The sequence below is a fragment of the Porites lutea genome, chromosome 12, assembly GCF_958299795.1.
Source record: "Porites lutea chromosome 12, jaPorLute2.1, whole genome shotgun sequence".
Taxonomy (NCBI): Eukaryota; Metazoa; Cnidaria; class Anthozoa; order Scleractinia; family Poritidae; genus Porites; species Porites lutea.
This window is the reverse complement of record NC_133212.1, coordinates 17,784,089-17,803,289: the sequence shown is the minus strand read 5'-3', so window position 1 is coordinate 17,803,289 and position 19,201 is coordinate 17,784,089. Positions and strand designations below refer to the sequence as shown.

At 41.0% G+C, this 19,201-nt stretch overlaps 3 protein-coding genes across 3 annotated transcripts in view; 1 reads left to right on the top strand and 2 right to left on the bottom strand.

Annotated features, from left to right (window-relative positions):
* The window catches only part of LOC140921527 (uncharacterized), a 2,030-nt gene extending 1,158 nt beyond the window's left edge, over positions 1-872 (top strand). The window contains exon 1 of the mRNA XM_073371531.1: positions 1-872. This exon is cut by the window's left edge and continues 1,158 nt beyond it. Coding sequence (XP_073227632.1) covers positions 1-822 — 822 coding nt within the window. The 3' untranslated portion in view covers positions 823-872.
* Positions 873-3,605: 2,733 nt separating this feature from the next.
* Positions 3,606-13,083, bottom strand: LOC140921127 (dolichyl pyrophosphate Man9GlcNAc2 alpha-1,3-glucosyltransferase-like). Its single transcript, XM_073371090.1, has 15 exons — positions 12,925-13,083; positions 12,750-12,834; positions 12,129-12,218; positions 11,347-11,435; positions 10,846-10,931; positions 9,765-9,829; positions 9,002-9,178; positions 8,275-8,337; positions 7,871-7,952; positions 7,449-7,534; positions 5,880-5,964; positions 5,436-5,506; positions 4,951-5,019; positions 4,375-4,498; positions 3,606-3,892 (listed from the first exon to the last, which is right to left on the bottom strand). The coding sequence occupies exons 1-15, from the start codon at positions 13,007-13,009 to the stop codon at positions 3,686-3,688; spliced, it is 1,464 nt and encodes a 487-aa protein (XP_073227191.1). The 5' UTR covers positions 13,010-13,083; the 3' UTR covers positions 3,606-3,685.
* Positions 13,084-16,202: 3,119 nt separating this feature from the next.
* LOC140921244 (apoptotic protease-activating factor 1-like) lies at positions 16,203-18,094 on the bottom strand. The gene has a single exon (XM_073371227.1). The coding sequence runs from the start codon at positions 17,954-17,956 to the stop codon at positions 16,598-16,600; it is 1,359 nt and encodes a 452-aa protein (XP_073227328.1). The 5' UTR covers positions 17,957-18,094; the 3' UTR covers positions 16,203-16,597.
* Positions 18,095-19,201: the final 1,107 nt, after the last annotated feature.

The window sequence follows — 19,201 nt, the reverse complement described above, 5'->3', positions numbered from 1 at the left end:
GTGCAAGACGTAGTGAATGGCTTGTTGTCTTGCCACTTCACTCAATCACAGATCGCAAGAAGCTTTCTAGCCAACACGCATCCTTCGTGGATTGCCAAAGGCGTTTTTGAGAAAAATGTCTTCAGAACCCCAGCATTTGCCGCAAGAACAAAATCTGGAAAGAAATTTTGGCCCGATCTTTACAAATATCCCAAATTCGCCGAACAGGTCTGTCTCAATAAATTTAACCATAGTGTTGTCAAAGTAGGCCAAGTTCGTACCCCTCGCGAAAGCATCTTTACGTTTATCTCGAGTATATTTGACGAGAATGCGGATACAGACGTTCGTGTTATTCAAATCGTACGCGATCCACGAGGAAGTATTAATTCGAGGATAAGAAGTGGTTGGATTTCTGATTTTACATACACGGGATTTCCCATGTCTGTTTCTTCACTGTGTCGCAAAATTGCTACAAACATTAAGATTGGAAGAAAGCTGCATTCCGTGGAATCACTAAGAAATAGGTATATGGAAATTAGGTACAAAGAGATTGCAACGATGCCAGTAGCCACTGCAAAGAAAATTTACCAGTTTGCTGGCTTCGAAATGCCTGATAGCTTGATAGACTGGATCGTACGTAGCACGAATCCGGAACAGAAACAGCTTGCAGCAGCTTTGGAAAATCCATATTCTCATGTAAGAGATTCAAGTGCAAATTATTTGAAATGGCGAAGAGAGTCGCCGATAAAGAGAGTCAGGATTATCGAACAGCAATGCAAGACGCTGTTGGATTTACTCGGATTAGATGCTGTTGCAGACGAAATGGAGACGCTGCGCTCTTGAGTCTGGACCAGTGGACAGTATAGAGAAGCGATAACGATGTTCACACTTATGCGCAGAGGTGTCAGATGTCCCCCTCCCACCCGCCACATCTGCATCTTTAGCATGTGGGGCTCACTTTCTCCGAGGCCTCTTTCAAAGTCATGCAAATACAATCCCTCAAGTGTACGTCAGGGCAGAGTGAGTTCAATTGACTTGTTAAACAAACAGCCGCCTCTTGTCGATGGGAACGTTTTTATTTCGCGAGGGAGATGTCGTTCTCTTGCAAAACGTACCCAGCATCGGCTGGATAGCCCGGTAGCCCCTGGATGACCAGGGGCTGCATTCGCAGGCTAAGTTAACCCTTTAAGCCCCAATATCCACATACAAATTCTCCAAACTGATCTCTATATATTTCCTTAAAGAATGAGTTGAGAGAATTTAGTAAAAGATCCAAGCATTTTCTCTTAGAAGATCATTTTATTAATTCTCATAACCTAATCTCTTGAAAATGTATGGATATCATTGGGAGAAAATTGATGTTGGTCACTATTGGGACTTAAAGGGTTAAAGGAGCTATGTCATGAGGATATTGCTTTTCCTAAAGTCCCTGTACGGCGTTTTCTCAGTCCCTCTTGGTCATTTCACTTCGCTTGGACCACGTGACCCGAAACGCTTTGGCCACGCGGAATAATAAGGCCTAGGAACTAGGCAAGTTATTGTTGTTTTAGGTCAATTCTGTACTAAAGTTGCCTCAACCCATGCACAAAATTCAAAGCTCCTGCGGAGTTATGAGGAAGATATCACACAACTTTCATCAGGGAGCCCCAGCCATAATAATGTTTAGGTGATATTTGTAGACTACGAGTAGTCCCCCATTTTTCCTCAGGGATAATAGAGCGAGCGCGCGTGAAAATCACCCCACGCGAGAAAAGGTGACACGCCGCATGTCGCCTTGTCTCGCGTGGGGTGATTTTCACGCGCGCTCTACTGTCCCTGAGGAAAAATGGGGGACTACTCGTAGTCTAATATTTGTAACAAGCATAGCATTAACAAACTTGAAAAAAAAAAAAGGTCCAGTTTTTTTCACGTCTCTTCTTGCCATCCGTAGGAATGGAAAATTTGGACATAGAAATGGAGTATATTTTCCCTGCTCTACCAAATGTAACACAATACATATATTATGTAATATATTAATACTTGATATTTATTAAATATTTAATTTCCCTCTCGTTTTCAATCAAACAAGTCTATACCGGATGATGTAAGAGGTTACTTTGCGGATTTAGGTTTGGTTTACTGGATAACAAAGCCAACTGATGTCTTTGTTATTTTGATGACAGACACTTTAAAAGTCTACCTTTTTTGGAATAAGTATCAAATAAATGCGTTTCCGTTTTTGACCACTGTCTAATAAAATAATACCTTCATAAAGCCAAAGACAGAAAATTAAGCACATTGGCCAGTTACTTTTTGGATTAGAGCGGTTTTCATTTGAGTGTCGAAAAGTAATTGGTTTTGCACTTTCTACATGATGCGATTGGCTTAAAAGATTCGCGCCACCTTTTCATCCAATCAGAAGTAAGACCAAAGCCAATTGTGACGCGCTCGCATGCATTTTCCCGCGCTTTGCGTCAGCCACATGCAATTACTTCGAGTTTTGATTGGTTCAATGTATTGTCTGTGTCCTATGTGATTGGCCAGAGTAATTACTTTGGTTTTGGTTTTACGACACTCAAACGAAAACCACTCTAAAAACTCCTTGTTTTTGTATCCTTTGTACCTTATTTCTCCCTTAAAATTATTTACGCAACGTAACTTCAAGTGTTCGATATGTGATGCAACACTGCCTCTTGTGTTTTGTTAAGTTACGTAAGAGATTGTACTTTAAAATCGGTATACGGTAAATCCAGCTATGGTCTTATTGACAGACTGCTTGCAGTCCGCCTTTTCTCTTAAAATCCGCCCAGTTCTTATCTCATCCAGCGCGATTGCAAACCACGATGTTATTATTTAGGGATTGAGGCGAGGCGTTTCTCGCGACAAGCGCCCTCGCCGCTCGCGTGCTTAAGTTTCGCGTGCAGTAACTTTGCAAAGAAAAATAAGAGATTGCTCGCAGTCTATCTTATTGAACACAAGAAGATAAACTATTAGTATGTTTACAAAAGAGCAAAGATAGTTACGTCAAACTAAACAGTTTTCTTCCGCGTGAAACTTTGATGTGTTATAGGTTGGCCTGAGAAAACAGCCGATATTTGGCGACGCCACCACTGGTTTCCCTGCGAAAATGACGTCTGAGAAACGACCGCAGAAATTCCATACTGTTGACGCGTCACTACCAATTAGCGCTTCTGATTGGCTGACAATTTGCTTCAACCAATCAGAATCACTACACAGATCGGGGTAGTGCACGTCATCTGTATGGAATTTGTCGCTCGTTTCCAAGACGTCATTTTCGCGGGAAAACCAGTGGTGGTATTGCGAGATGTCGCCTGTTTTCTTGGGCTAGCTACAGGTTTGAAAAAGGCGAAAAGTAACATTAGTCAAACGATGTGAAGACGCGAAGCACATGAAGTAATTTCTAACTTTTTTATCTCCGGACGAAATTCCCATGGTGTGACTATTCGAATGAAACCTGTTTAGCACGGTACAATTTCTTGTTTGAGAAATATGTTATTCAGTCAGTCACACAGGCGCCTCGGAAGAAAAATTCCAAGCCTGCGAGCAAGCTCTCCGGGGCGCTCTGACGGCGGGGCGCGAAAAGGAAGGAGAGCTTGATTATAGGCACACACTTCGTAAGAAAGCTAAAAAGGCATCTTGGAATTACCCCCTATAGACATGTTCACTAACTAAGCTACTCAAAAATTATTGCTGTAATTTGTCGTTATTAAGACTTCTTTTCTTTAGCTGCCACAGGTATAGCGTTGAATGGAAGAATAAATTGAAGGTAATTGAAATAAAAGAGAAATCCTAGGAAATGTAAACATGAGTAGAGCGAGATGAGAACCGGCCAGAGGTCTGGGTACCGTCTGGGGGGCTGGACCACAGCCGAACCAGTGTGAAGGCACAGGGAACCCAGTACCGACAAAAGAAACTAGGAATAAAAGCAATGTGGAGCAACAATTACACCGAATGTCTTTTTAAAGGTAAATTGACTGAACTAAACGTCAGTTAAAAAGTACGCCTGAAACTTGTGTAAGCCTGAGTTCTGAGAGGACAGCTATTGAGCGATAAAACCCTGTGGTTAGGACATTTATGCTGTACAAGGAGGTTCTGATTTTTAGGCCTAAGGATGAGCTCCTGAAGTGTAACCATTCAAATGAAAGCTACTGAGCAGTACTTTCCTGTGGTACGTTTTGAGTCTCTGAATGAAACGCTAACTTGCCACCAATCACTTTCATTGAGGTACTATTTAATATTCTGACGAAAAAGTGGTTCTAACTTCAAAAGGAAACCACTCAATAAATACTATTAGGTAGCAACGCCCTCTTTGATCACATCTGAACGTCAATTGCAGGATTGTTAAAAATTTTGAAAGTTTTATGTCTTAAGAAACGCCAAGAATACCAAACTTACCAAACTTTGCTTTCGTGTCGTGGTCTTGTGCAGTTCAAACACGTGATACGAAACAGCATAGAACAGCAACATGCAGGAAATGTAAGGAAGAGCTAGGCCATCCTTTAGTAACAAAGGCCACATACTACAAATAGATCAACGTTAACGAGCAGTGAGAACATTATTGAGTGGCAGCGTTTTTTTTGGAAGAATAGGGACCTTACGAAACTACGACGGTGACGGAAACGAGAAAGTCAAAAACGCAATAGGTTTCATAAGCAAAACAACAACTCTGCGCGTGCACTACGCTCTTCAGTACATTTCTTTGCCTTCCCTACAAAACTACGACGTGAAAATAAATGACCAAATTTTAAGTTTTCTTGAGAAGGCGATACATTTTACTGTATCGTTCTAAGCTTAGGAAGCGGTACTCTTTCTTCAGCTGAATGAACAGTTGGAATAATCGAGAAAAGGTTTGAAAGGACGCCAGTTTTCCGTGACGTTTTCACCGGCGTCGGCGCTGTCCAATCGTAAGGTTAATAAAAGAAATGTGGAGACTGCATGAAATCACTTAAAAATAACCTTTCATGTACCTACCTGAAAGTGGAGATAACTAAAAACCATGAACATTCAAACGGCTTGTAGTGAAGAAGAAGGCATACAGGGCTGATAAAAGAACAAAAAATCATGTCAGGACACACGAGCTTTGAGCAACGAACTGTTTTTTTTAAACAAGTAATGACAAACATTAAAAAAAACAACGAAAATAGAAAACATTTAGGAAACATGTCCTTGATTCGTCATAACAAAGAAAACATATGCTCCTCCACGAATGAGATTTCTAACACCGGGCGGAGAGCTAACGAACAATTTGATATTCAATGATTTTTCTATTTCCTTTATTTCCTTAGATCCTTACATCAAACGCAGATATTCTTCAAGATATTTGGGTAGCATTTTGCGAGCAATGAGTCAATGTCCTAGAATGGTGTCTACAAAAATATTGTAGTATTTTGCGAGCGATGAACCATTTTTCTAGGATATTATTTACAAAAACATTGTATAAGAGATTCAATACTTACAGTGCGGCTAGAAGAATTGACTTTTCATGTACTTGATACGAGAAAATGAAGAACGCCAGAGATGAATTCACCTAAACTTGCAAAGAATAAACGTACTCAGTACATGGTAATGCCTATGCATAATTTTATCATGAATTTTTTAATTGCCGGTCACAGGCTACCTGCGAGCCTGATTTTTTGCAAGACAGGTTTGATTCGTAGGTGGTAAAACACGCAACATCGCAATTCAACCCGTTTTGCATCATTGTTGCAAGATGCACGTTTTTGGTTGCCTATTTTACTGCACCTTGAAGTACATTTGTCACCGCAAGGGGATTGAGTAAATGACGTTTCGAACGTCATACCTTTGCCTTATTGATTCGCTATGACGAAGGGCTAGTTATTTAATGCCTGAATTTACGCCCTGCATTACCATCGTTAACTACAGCAAAACGATTACCTTACCAGAGCCAGGACAAATCGATCTATTGTCGGGTTCCTCAACAAATTTAGAGACGAAGGTAAACAAGCAGTTAATGTGGACCATGTGCTAGGGGAGAAAATATCACGTTAGATTTGCAGTTATGGCGCGGACATCCCAGAACAAAAACAGTGTTAGATACCAAGCAATTCGATAACAAAAGACATAATTTGTTCAATTTGTTCTTAATAATACAGCAATGCCTTCCTCCCCTGCGGTTGAACTGCCACCAAGCGCTTTATTATTTTCACCCCGGCTAGATTATAGAAAACTTAAGACTAAGTGACACATGATCACCAACCCACGGCCTGAAAAGAACCTCACGCATATGCACAGCTGTTTCGCCTGTTTTGTTTTGAGATTAGAGCAAGTCACCTCCCAGTCAGAACGCTTACCGTGCATTGGGCTGTTTCTTGTTGTTGCGGAGACTATTTGTTGGTTCTCTCGGGAAACTGCCCACCAACCCCTCCCCTAAGCCAACATTAACACTTACTTCTCACTTAGGGCAAAATCTTGGCTTAGGGGAGGGTTAGGCGGACAGCTTGCCAGAAACGTATAATGATAATCGCAACCGTCCGCAACATCAAGGAACTTTCCACCTACCCCTAACCTAAGTCATCATTTTGCCCTAAGTGAGAGGTAAGTGTTAATGTTGGCTTGGGGGAGGGGTAGGTGGGCAGTTTCCCAGAAACGTATGATGATCCTAAACTGCTGTGCATTGCGTAACATTTGCCTTATGCTTGGGCACAAAGTTAACCTGTGCCATAGACGGAACTAAACATTTGGCCCCAGTTGTTCAAAACGTGAATAGGGTAATCCGATGGATAAATGTCTAACCAATGGATAACGTAATCGGTTTCCCTAATATCTATCAACTGGATAGTGATTTATTCGGTGGATAGCGCTATCCAACATTTGAACAACCGGAGTCAGGTTAACTTCGTCTGCGAAACAGCGCCGGAATCCTTGTTCTGTGCCCCCACCTGTGTACCAGGATTTGAGTACGCGCCGTGATTGGCCTGTTAAAAATGCCATTGTTGATTTACCAATCAAGATGAAAGGAAATTTGTGACGCTTTCCGGGGGAATTAGTTGAGTCTTTTGACGGCCCGGAACAAGGATAGGAGACGTAGACGTTACTAACCTGGATTAAATGACAGGTGCGACGCAGGCTAACACAAGAGCTACTCAATTTGATTTGGCAAATAGAGGGAAAGTAAGTTGTGGGTCTGTTTTAGGGGACGAATTTTTACCCATTTTCCTGCGCAACCTCGTAATACGCCACTTACACATTTCCCATAATGCACCTAATTTGTTCCCCCCCCCCCCCCCACCCCCCAATTCTGCATAACCTTTGTTTTTCATTTCTCGTGGGTATTACAGCCGTCCCCAAGAGAAATTGAAAACCATGCTTATGCAAAATTTTGGGGAGCAAATAAGGTGCATTATGGAAAATGTGGAAGTGGCGTTTAGCGTTAAAGGGTCCCAAAAAAGTCCCATAGTGCACTTTGGCACAACATCGACCAGTTTCTCGCGTAAAAGGTAATCACTAACCTGAGTTTAATGATCTGTGTTTGGGTTAAAACTCTTTTGACTTTGATAAGAACAGAAATGGAGCACCAAATATTTGCAACCTTGTCCTGGAGAAAAAAAAATCAGTTTTAAATGTATTCATCGCACATGCAGACATGGATTTTCCTGGCTTGATGCTGGCTATAAAAGCAGCCGTTTCTAAAATACGAGGTTTCAAAACGTTCGTCTTTTTCGCGGGTGTTCATAGAAAATGCACAGTGAAAACCTGAGTATGTAAAGCGGGGCCCTCGCTAGGTAGGGAGATGATGTAATGAAAACGACGACAGCAGTGATAACAGCAAAAAGCAATTGATGAAATAAGCAACTGAAAAACGTTTAAAATGCAGTTTTTTAAATATAACACTAAGTAGCGCATCCATTTTTCAGAGTCTTCATATACGTACCTCAAAGAGACCTCTTGCAAATGGAAAGAGCCGATGAAGAACTTGTAAAATCGCTGGAAGTCCGGTCAAAAACGGCAACCAACTAGAGAGAAATTAGACATGGTGACGCAGCCATTTTAGAGAACACTGGGTTACATTTCAACTCTAGTACATACTTAGGCCGTTGTAGCTTTGTTTAAAATAAAACCGCAACGAGAGAAATAAATATGGTACACCACCATTATACTTGAGTTCTGAAGATAAGAAAAAAAAAACATTTTTATAACGTAATGTACTTGCTCGCTTGATAGTCCGGAGAGTGGCCCTTAAGCAAGACTATGGTTTCAAGAAAAAAAAATACTACCATTTTGTTGTCTAAAGAGTGAAGTGTTCTTCCTTTACTATATTGCTGAAAGTAAACTTACCACAAAATGAACGTCACAATAACAACAATTCCTAATTTGGCAATGCTAAACATTCTTGAAATCCTACAAAGGAATCAGGAGAGAGGGTCGTCTTGAAAGTCATGAAAAATATACTGCAAAAATCAACCACAGTATAAGGCCTTCAGTTGTCCACACGCATCGTATTCGAATCGTTTCAGTCTGTCCGCGCGAAAACGCTAAAACAATGGAAATATGATGGCACCCCTTACAGGACATGCACTTTATGATGTATGACATCACTGTCAGATTAGCCAGCTTCCGTTTCCGCCCATCCGCGCGAAACGATCAGCAGTCGTTTACAAAAAAATCTTCGCTGGGGACCGTTTTCGAAAACCTGCGTTTTTGTTGCGCAAAAACGCCGTTGACGTGCGGACAGGAGGCTAAAACGGAGAAAAAATCTCAGTTTTCAAAAATATCCGGATACGTGTGGACGAGGCCGGCGTGCTGGGAAGAAGTAATTCGATAGTTTATTTTTAAATTCATTTTCCACGCTTGTGATTAGCTAACTTGTCCGTCTCACGAAAAGTGAGATTCCAATCATGTTTCCACGACTATGTTTAATTTGGACTGTTAAAATTATTTGCTTGCGATCATTAGCGAGGAGTATCGGAAAGCTACATTGTCGCTAAGTCAAAGAAAAACTGTTTTACATTCGCTATAATTAGAGCATTTACAATTACATTTTTAGGAAAAAAGGAAACCTTACCATGACTTTTCTTGCAAGGACTTCCCTAATAAATAGAAAAAGAAAGGAAACGCATGATAAAGTTCCATCTGCTTGTAGTTGAATGCCAGTGTGTACGCGATTGACCCTAGGAGATCATGACCACGCGCTAGCCCTATAACACCCCACAATGCCAAACCAAGGCTTATGGCGTTATATCTGAAGTTACTTGTCAAGGATTAGTATGCAATGAACATCAACAGGGCTTAGGGTATTAACTAACTAGAGCGATCATACTGGCCAGAAGGCACTTGCATAGACGGCTTTCAAGAAGCTATCGCTTGTGGATGAGTACCCACATCATCAACAACGCCAAAATCAAACTCTTCCAAACCACCACCACCACCACCACCACCACCATCATCATCATCATCATCGTCCTCGTCATCAACGTCGTCATGACCATCATCATCATCATCGTCATCGTCGTCATCCTCCTCATCATAACATCGTTATCAATCAAATTATATAAACAAGCAATCTTCACATTTAGATAAGAGAATATATGTCAACCACAGGCTTGGAGGAAGTGAAGTAAGTCCCTGTAATAGAATGGAGTGGTGATAAAAATAAATTTCAAATTCACTGCACTTTAAGAATTCACAATATTATCAATTCAAAATTTACACAAAAAATAGCTTAAAATCTGCTTATCTCTATACCTTCTTTTGGGCCTTTATAGTTCGAGGAAAGATACAGTAAAGTATAAATTAAAACTTTCCGTTGACAGAACGTTCAAGGATACTGAAAGTGTCCATGATCTATGAGAATTAATCCAGGATAAAAAAGAATGGCAGATGCAATCAGAACCTAGAAGATGGAAGGAAGCACTCAATTAAAAACAAACAAAGAAACAACAAAAGACACCCAATAAGTTTGGGGACAGGTACTTAAAAGTACAAGGCACAAGAAAGAACGGGGTGTGCACTGTTTGTTTGTTGTTTTTTTTTTCACATAATTTATATATTCATGTCACGTACTCAAATCCTTGTACACAGGTGGGGGCCAGAACAAGCTTTTCTGTCCTGTTTTACAGACTTAACCAGAATTTAACTTTGTCTCTGGCACAGGCTATGTGTGTGATGGCCTATATCTAGTCTGTTACTTCACTTTCCAGTTACAGTGTGCACTTATGGCTTAAAAGTGAATTGTTTCATTTATAAAGTTAAAGTCATTTCATAAAGTCACGGAAACACACTCTAGTAACATTGAGGGTTTCTTGTCATATTTATGTTTCACCAGCCATTTCTCACATCAGGCTTAGTATATGTATCTTGAGTCTATGATGTCAAATGTATTGGCCAACCAAGAGGTCTGGGTCTAGTCAACAAAAAACTGTCCCTCTTCTAGATCTAGACAATCACGTAAAATACACTTTATTTCAGTGTCAATGTATTTAGCACGAAAGTGCTAATTGGGGACACTATTTTTACATCTCCTACTGGAGACTGCCGTTTTAGGTGGTCATCCGAGCCACGCAAAGGTCTAGCCATTTGCAGGGCAAAGGCGGTACCTTCATTTCTCAGTTATTTAAGACCCTGAGTAATGCTCCGGCCCCGGGAATTGAACCCGCGACCCCCCGCTCTGCAATCAAGCAATCTACCGACTGAGCTATTCCTGCTGCGGATTGAATGAAAAGGATGTTTAGTCTGTGAACGCAGCTGCATTTCTGTTTGCAGCTTCTCTCCATGGGGCATGTGAAACAAAAGCTGAAAAGGGCATCTGCTCATGCAGGCTACAGAAGACTAGCTTACTTCCAAACAAAATCAATGCTGTATTAATAATTATTACAAAGATACCTTTTTTATTACGGTTATCGTTTTTACCTTATTTAAGGCAGGTTTTCTTCCCAAGCAAAGAAATGAGAACTGAAAGACTGCAGGGATGTATGCTAGTACATCAGCAACCAACACTGTTAAAATAATCAAAGAAATAACCATTTGATCGGCTGAAGTAAGGGTGGATGACCGCCCCCCCTAAACTCAGTCAACACATCTGGCAGCCATCTTTCTAGTTTTACACATACTGATGGGGTGAACAGGGCAGTGGCGGTTCCAGGGGAGGGGCCTTGGGGGCCACCCCCCCCCCCCTCCTTATGATTTTTAGACCAAACTGAGGCCCGAAGCGCTGAAAAATTTGTTTGGAGACTGCCTTCCCCCCTCTTATCTAAGGGTCTGGACGACCCCCCCCCCCCCCCCAAACTCAGTCAACACATTTGAAGCCAAAGCAGCTGCCCATAAAGTTACGTGCTATCCCAATGATCTTACAAAAAAATAAGGGACTATGAACAGTCAAACTACATACTGGATTTGAAAAAAAAATTCTACCTGTGTATCTCATAAATAACTTATGTTCATGACTTTCATGCCCCCTAGATTTGTTAAGTGCAATCCAGCTTGGATTTATCTTGTTTGCTCTGAAAAAGATGGTCAAAAAACGTAAATCCTTACTAGAAAGTTAGGGACATAATGACTACCAGTAAAAAGGGTTTTTAAATTCAGAGAAAGGACAATAGGTCGGTCGACAGTCTTCCGACAGATGGCCGACATATTTTTTGGGGAGCTGTTCTAGAATTATTTTACCATTTAGTCCATATGTTCCACAATATATCACCACCGTTTGAGATCTAGACTAGGGTTTTGAAAATTGAGCTGTATAAATCTTCCATTTTGATGGTTTTGTATTCGGTTTTCAGTTTGGATCAAAGTCTGTTGCGGTTTTTCGGTTTTGGGTAATTTTTAGAGCGGTTTTTCAGTTTTTTTTTATACACCCCAATGCCCAACACTAATAGGGCCCTCAGACCTTTTCTTAAAGCACACCAGGAATTTTTCTTAGACAACATCCATATAACTTTTGAGCTATGGTCATGCATTTACTGATATACACCTTCTTCCAAAATAGGGACAATTTTATTATTCTTTTATAGTTATGTTAATTGGCCCTCGATGCCTCCATCGCATCTTTAGAATTCAAAAGAATTTCTAGGTGGAATTGAGGCATGCAGGGCTAATTTAATTGAATATAAAAGAATAATAAAGTTGTCGCCATTTTGCAATAGCTGTAAACCTTGCAATGATGCATTTTAATTTATTGTTTAGACAGCACTCACATGAACCCACAAATCCAGCTGTGATAGGCAGTTAATGGTGGATAATCCAGGCCCCAATACATCAAGTCATTGTTTGTGGTGTTATTGTACCTGAAGATTAACATCAAGCAAATTACCAGAATAAGCACCCATCCCCTAGGCCATGATGTTAAATATACGCCCCCTCCACCACTGCCCCTTTTCTTTCATAAATAGTAGGGATTCAAGAGGAATGGTTTAACGGTCTACAAATCTTTGACAAGGATAATCTCGAAAATGAAGAGATAATCAGTATTTTATTAAAATGCCTACTTATAGTGTGTGTGTGTGTATAGCGACTTTGGTACGCTTGATTACCAACCAGGGTTTTCAACAGAATTTTGTACACCCATTACTGTGCTATTCACAGACGTAACACATGGCATGCTCCATGAATTGGTCTACTGGTCAAAGCAGTTTGACAGCTGTCACACTTACCGTAAATCCTCTATTCAGGTCCCCCCAGGGGGGCGGGTACTTATTTCAAACCCCTTTGAGGGGGAAGGGGCGGGGGCTTTTCTAGAGGCGGGAGGCTTAATTTAGGCTGTAATTAACTTAGGGCAAAATATGGCCTGATACGCAATAATTTCCTCAGCACCTTACCATTCATCAACTGGTAGATTATAAGTTATTTCCATCCAGTGTCTCTGCGCTTCGTAATCTCCAAACATCGGTGGCTTTCCTTTTCCTAGAGAGTCGACCAAGCAAACATCCGGTTAAGGACCAGATTTCTCTTCAAACAAGTTGCTTTTCAGCCGCCTTTCTAGCCATATCTTACCTGAATATGGACTGAGAGACACACACCATCGAACCAGAATGGCAGCCAACGCAGAAATCACAACTGCGTAGAATTTTTCAGCCATTTCTTTACCTACAAAGTGTTCGATTTATTCCCTGATTGCTCTGAAAGATAAATTTTATCCGCCATGTTTAAACCTACGAACCCAAGGCTTGATGGGATAGCTCATCTCCAGGTCCTTTAGTCTTTTCTGGACTGAACTGACAGTAACAAAGAGGTGACTGGGGAGGAATAAAGATGAAGGGTTAGGGGTTAGGGGTTCCTGATCTTTACGCAAACTTGGCGGTTTTATCGGCAAATCCCGATCCGAATATATCAGTATTCAAAAAGGTTTCTCACCTTTCTCACTGAGGTTTCACGGGTGACCAGTTTCCCTCATTTTACGAAGAATCAGCGCCAGACAAAAGGGCATTTTCCCGGGGGGGGGGGGGGGGGGCACTTGGGTATTTTTTGGGTGGGTATGTGCCGCCCGGGACTCCAAATTGGCACCCCGTTCTAAAAAATATTTCCCGTAAAATTGATACCCCGTTCTAGAATTCGCCCTAAAACTGATACCCCGTTCTAGGAATGGGCAGGATGGGCAAATTTTTTATACTCCGTTCTAGAAAGTTTGTAAATTGAAATAGCCCTGTTTTTTTAAAAAGATATTTCTTTATTTGTTCGACTTATGCATCAAATAAATGCTTTTTCATAATCAGCAACAATTTTAAGCAGAAGATAAAGCCGTGATCCACAATTTGTTATACCCCGTTCTAGAAAACGCCTCTGAAATTGATACCCCGTTCTAAATCACAACCCCGTTGGGCGGCACATACCCGTATAGGTAATGCATGAGAGTACCCCCCCCCCCAATTCAAATCAAGTTTTAAATTTGTAATTCAGGGACTTTCTTGGAGAAAAACTTTTACTTAATATGTTACATCTTAAGCCATGAGACCTCTTAGGTCAGGTTTAAGCCCTGAATTGGCTTTGATGTTTGACATATTCGTCTCATTTGCAACTCTTTGCCATTATTACACCCGACTACTCCCTTGAGTTTGGAATCAAAAAAATTCATCCCGTCTGTTTGTTGCCTATAAAAATCCACAGTTATCAAGGCTATTTAATGTATCAATCTTTTGATACACACTTGATATATGGGAGGGGAGGGTTGGGAACTCCCTTTCAGGTGTGATAACCATGTAGCAGTAGGGGTAGATCTGTATTAATTATTTTGTGGGGGAAAAGTGCCCGTTGACGTTTTCCTAAACAACGAACGCCAAGGGGTTCAAGGAAGTTTTTTTTTTATCTAAGTCTCTGAGTCACCTTTCCTGGCTTAACCTGGGACGGAGTTTGAGTCACTCAGATAGAAAACATTCACTGCGACCCAAAAGTATACCAGAGAATTTCAACTTTTCTTTTATCCAAAAAACATTCTCATTCTGAGAAATGTGACCAACTTCAAAAAAAATGAAGAGACCAGACAGTTAAGCAGTACTTTTAGACAAGGAAAAGAGAAATAATAATTAATTTATTAAGACCCTGTATAGAGTAAAAGGGATCATGACACTTGAACACGACCTGGAGGCACATCCCTATAAAGCCCATATATAGGAGTTAAACCCCCCGTATTTGGAAAGTGGGGGAGGGGGGTCTAAATAACACATTACACTTTATTATTAAATACTAACAAAGTTATAAATATCTCCTGTAAAAATATGTGTTTTTTTACAACATAACTTGACCAGATTAACCAAACAACTGATCAAAACATCAACACCATGAACTACAGGACATGGCTAATGATTATAAATTACCAATATAAACAGATTAGACAAATAACTCAATGTAGCTCTTTCTAAAAAGGGGGTGGCAAATGAGAAAAGGAAATGTTTTATCTGTACCAAAGTTGTGATTTAATGTTGTTCCTTCTGTTCATGGTTTTGAATTTACACTGCAAAAGTCTTGGCCCAGCTGTTTTTTTTTTTCTTTGGGGGGGGGGGGGGGGAGTGTGGGGGGAAGTATCAACCCACTGAAAAATAGGCTGCATAGGACAGGAGGTGTTTTTTATTATAATTTTAAGAGGGATTCCTTCAGATTTCCCTGGCTAGCCATTCTAGGAAAGCATTGCAAAATTTTATGAGTTAAAGAAGTCAGTGATATTTAGTTTCAAAACTGACAGATTTATGCATGTGCATAAATTACTATAATAACTAATATTAGGCATGGTAGGGCAGAAAGTGTTTTCATGATATCTACTACAGTGGCTTATATCCAAGTCTGCAGTCTTCTGTAACTGGAACTCCACATCCATTTAATCAATGACTTGCCGATAAACACATGAACCTGTGACTGACATTCATATAAAGTACTGATTGCATCTTTGAGCCTTAACATCAGCAAACTGATTCCCCACACAGACCAGACCTCCCAACAAAAATTTAGAAGGGAGGGGGGGGGGGCAGAGCCCTCCAACATTTTGGTGCTAAAAAACACTTTTACCGGTGAATTGACAATACCTGTGATATCAGCAACTTCAGAGCGCACATTTTCTGCCCTCAGACGACTCAAGAACTACCTAAGAAGCACAGTGAAGCATGACCGCCTGAACAACTGCCTACTGATGCACTGTCACAAATCGATTACGGACATACTAGACACTGTGAAGATTGGTTGTGCCAATGAACAATGCGAAGAGAATTTTGGAATATTTGAGCAGGGGTAAGTCTGTGGCTAAGTTGAAGATGAGATCCCCCCCTCCCCCACCGTTTTAAAATGCTCTGCCTACTGGGTAAGTTCACACTAAACCACACGGAGTTTTGTGCCAGAAATAAATTACTTGATGTGATATAACATGAAAAGCCTAATACGGCCTAACAGAGACTTTGAGGGGTGGCGAATGGTACCTCGTAAAACGAGGGTCTCGGAAAATTTTGTCAGGATCTCGAAGTCTCGGAAGCGTTAATGATAAGTCTCAAAGTCTCGTTTTTTCATGGTTTGTTTTTACTTTTTTGAGTCTCAAAACCTTTTACCAAAGAGTCTCGGGCTCGGATTTCTAACTAGGATCTCGGCGTCTCGGCGAGTCTCGGATTTTACCATTCGCCACCCCTACTTTGCGATGCAAAGGTGCTGATTTTTCTGCTGGAATTCATTAGTCCTAAATGTCAGCTGTCCCCACCCACTAACTCACACAGAGGACCATGGGGGTCAGACAGACATTCTGAATTCTGAGTGTAGTAAATTCAGGCATCATTCCCCCCATACCCTCACCATTAGGGGGTAGAGACAGTTGGCATTTCAGACTAGTGGGAAGAATGTACAAGGATGTGCATGTAAATCTGGGATGATCTGAGGGCCATTCACATTACACCTAGTACATTGAAGTGACTGAAAACGTATACCAATTTCACAAGTGTCCCATTACAAGAAAGCTCTAGCAAAAACTAAAAAAATAATGAAATTGGCGTAAAATGTGTGAACAAAACCAGTAGGGAGCACTTTCTTCTTTGACCTAAATGGGACAGTGCCCTCCTAACCCTCATGAACAAAAGATCTATCCGATATTATTTTCAAAGGAAAGAATGAGAGCTACATGTGTCTGGTGAGCTGACAATGGCTATTACGACTACCCTGAACAAAGGGCATTGTTAGAGTTAAACAGTAAAGCAGGTTATTAGAATTGTTTAAGAGGGGAAAACAAAAGGTACCTGACCAAATGTGCAGGGAGGGGAAGTTGAGGAATTTCTCGTGCTGGAACATGATTAATGATTACCAATCTACACATATGTTGTAGGTTTAAAATTAATGGCAACTGCCAAACTCTAACCCGACCATCCTTGTAGCCAGCAGCAAGCTGCTGGCAGGTGCGTGTGAAGGCCAGGCAGGACACCTCGGTGTTCTGGTACCATGTTCTTAAGCCATCTGGCTGAAGATGTGCATTAAGTACAAACAAAACATGCAAACTTTCTGAATTCAGTGCTAACACTTTGGAGTCAGATGTGCCGACTGCAAGCATTGTGCCGTCAGGCGAGAAAGCTGCAGATCGGATCTTCTGCCAGGGTGTCTGCAATGCATAAGCAAACTGAATACAAGTAAGGCCAGGTTCGTCTGAATTTAGTGACCACGTCTGAATGGTGCCATCTTCTAGGCATGACGTAAGGTATTTGTGACCGTAACGGGGATCAAAGAGATACCAGCAGTGCATTTGCGAACTGAGTGATCTGCGACTTGCGTGACGAAATGGAATACACAAGCACGTGGACGAGTTTGTGGTGTCCAAGTCGAGGCTACTATGAATGTGAAAGTCTTGAGTGTCGAAAACAATCAGTTGACCGGACGAACACGACACGGCCAAGAACAAGCCATCGGGTGAAAAGACGCATGAGCGAGCGTGCCCGCGAATTTTCGAACTAGAATTCGTTGTCGATTTCATCTTCCTCACCATTTTTTTGGAAGCAATGTCAATAATGCAGATATGATTTAAATCACCGGTTAATTTAGATGCCACGACAAGAGAACGACCATCTGGTGAAAAGGAACAACACATTAAAACCCCTCTTCTCTTTCGCCAAAATCTTCGCATGTGAACAACTTCGGCGCTGGTTGTTTTCCACGATCGCATTCGCACTAAAGCGAGCGAATCTTCGTTAAAAATACACACGACCAACTGTCCATCAGGTGAAAAATCACAGGATTTCACGGAGTGAGGAAAGTCCGCCAAAAAGCCAGTGTTGATTTGTCGTCGATGAAGGTCCCACAATCTTATCGACGAAAATTCCCGATTTCTTTGTAAAAACGACGTTTGTTCTACTTTAGAGGCAGTTAAAAGAACACTGTCATCATCGCTGGGAAAGAAACATGAATAAATATCCTTGTCTTCGTGCTTGAGTTGAATTACAACGTCAAAAAGGTGGTCGTGGCGATTTTCAGTCGGCAAAGACCGATGTGATCTTCCAGACAATCGAGGGACAGCTGTCCGATTCGAGAGCGTACAATCTTCCGTATGCCGCAAACTGGATGTATTTGTTCCCATTTCAATGAGGAAAAAGTGAGATAAGTTACTGGTATTACTCTTGATTTTCTTTCATCCTCCGAAACTTGTCTTTTTTAAGAAGGTTGTTTTCGTCGAGAGCGAATTATCACTGACAACATCTTCTCGGCTTGTTTTGATACTCTCTGCCGAGTGACCTGGCCTTTGTTACCTTTCTGGGGTAATTTTAGCCTCACTGGGGTAAGGTCAGTAAAAAACAGAAATCATCTGATGAAGTCTCCTTAATATTTTCCTAATATTATGTTCTAAAGGTTTCAAAACTAACATACGTTTTTTTTTCTTGTGACACGGAGACACATCGGCCAACTTCCAACTTCCCTGACTTTCTAACTTTCGTCTTCCGACTTCCAAAAAAAGATCGAGAAAAAGGACGGTTTGCATGTTAGTAGCGATTTCATCACTAACAATTTTATTTTACTTAATTATTTATTAATATAAGGATCTAGAATGCATTGAAATAGTTGGCGTTAATTTCATATACATAGAAAACATCCTTGAGATCGCAGCAGCATGGACCATATTCTATAGTAAGCAGTTTACCCTCTGCTCATCAGAGATAGGAGACACTTTTAGCGTACCGTTGTTCCTTCACCGTGGTACGGTGACCTGTACTCTAACCTGCACTTGGACCTGCGTTTTGTATCTGCAGCCGTACACACCATAAAGCGTTCAGTACCTCGCAAAAGTGCCTGGTGTGGTGTAAAGGCCGCGGGGGACACCTGTCTATGAATAAATTCATAAGGCAAATTTTGCTTGTGCTACATGTTTTAAAACGCTTATATTTCGGCTGTTTTAGAGGCAATTTCGATAAAATTTTACAGAGACGTTGTGAAATGATGGAAGTTTAGGAGGGTTGATTTTTATTTACCCTGCGAAAGCATCCGTTTCTCCTCGCTCTTCGCCGCTGGGAAACGTCCCCAGCGGCGAAGAGCGAGGAGAAACGGATGTTTTCGCAGGCTAATTTTTATTTGGTAGATCGTGCTTTACATTGATGCTTTAAGCCACAGTTGTAGCAAATTGGGAAATCGTGATTTTGTGTCCCAGTTTGCGAGAAGAGTAGAAGTTAGCACTGTGATTTTATTAATAAATGATCGGTCATAACCTCTAGTGTGTCATGTATATAGCAGATTTTACAATAAGTTATTTAAAGTTTGCCAGCAAGATATAATCGTTTAAATGAGCAAAATCTGTCATCCCTATATCTTATATCTTTTTATAAAAGAGCTC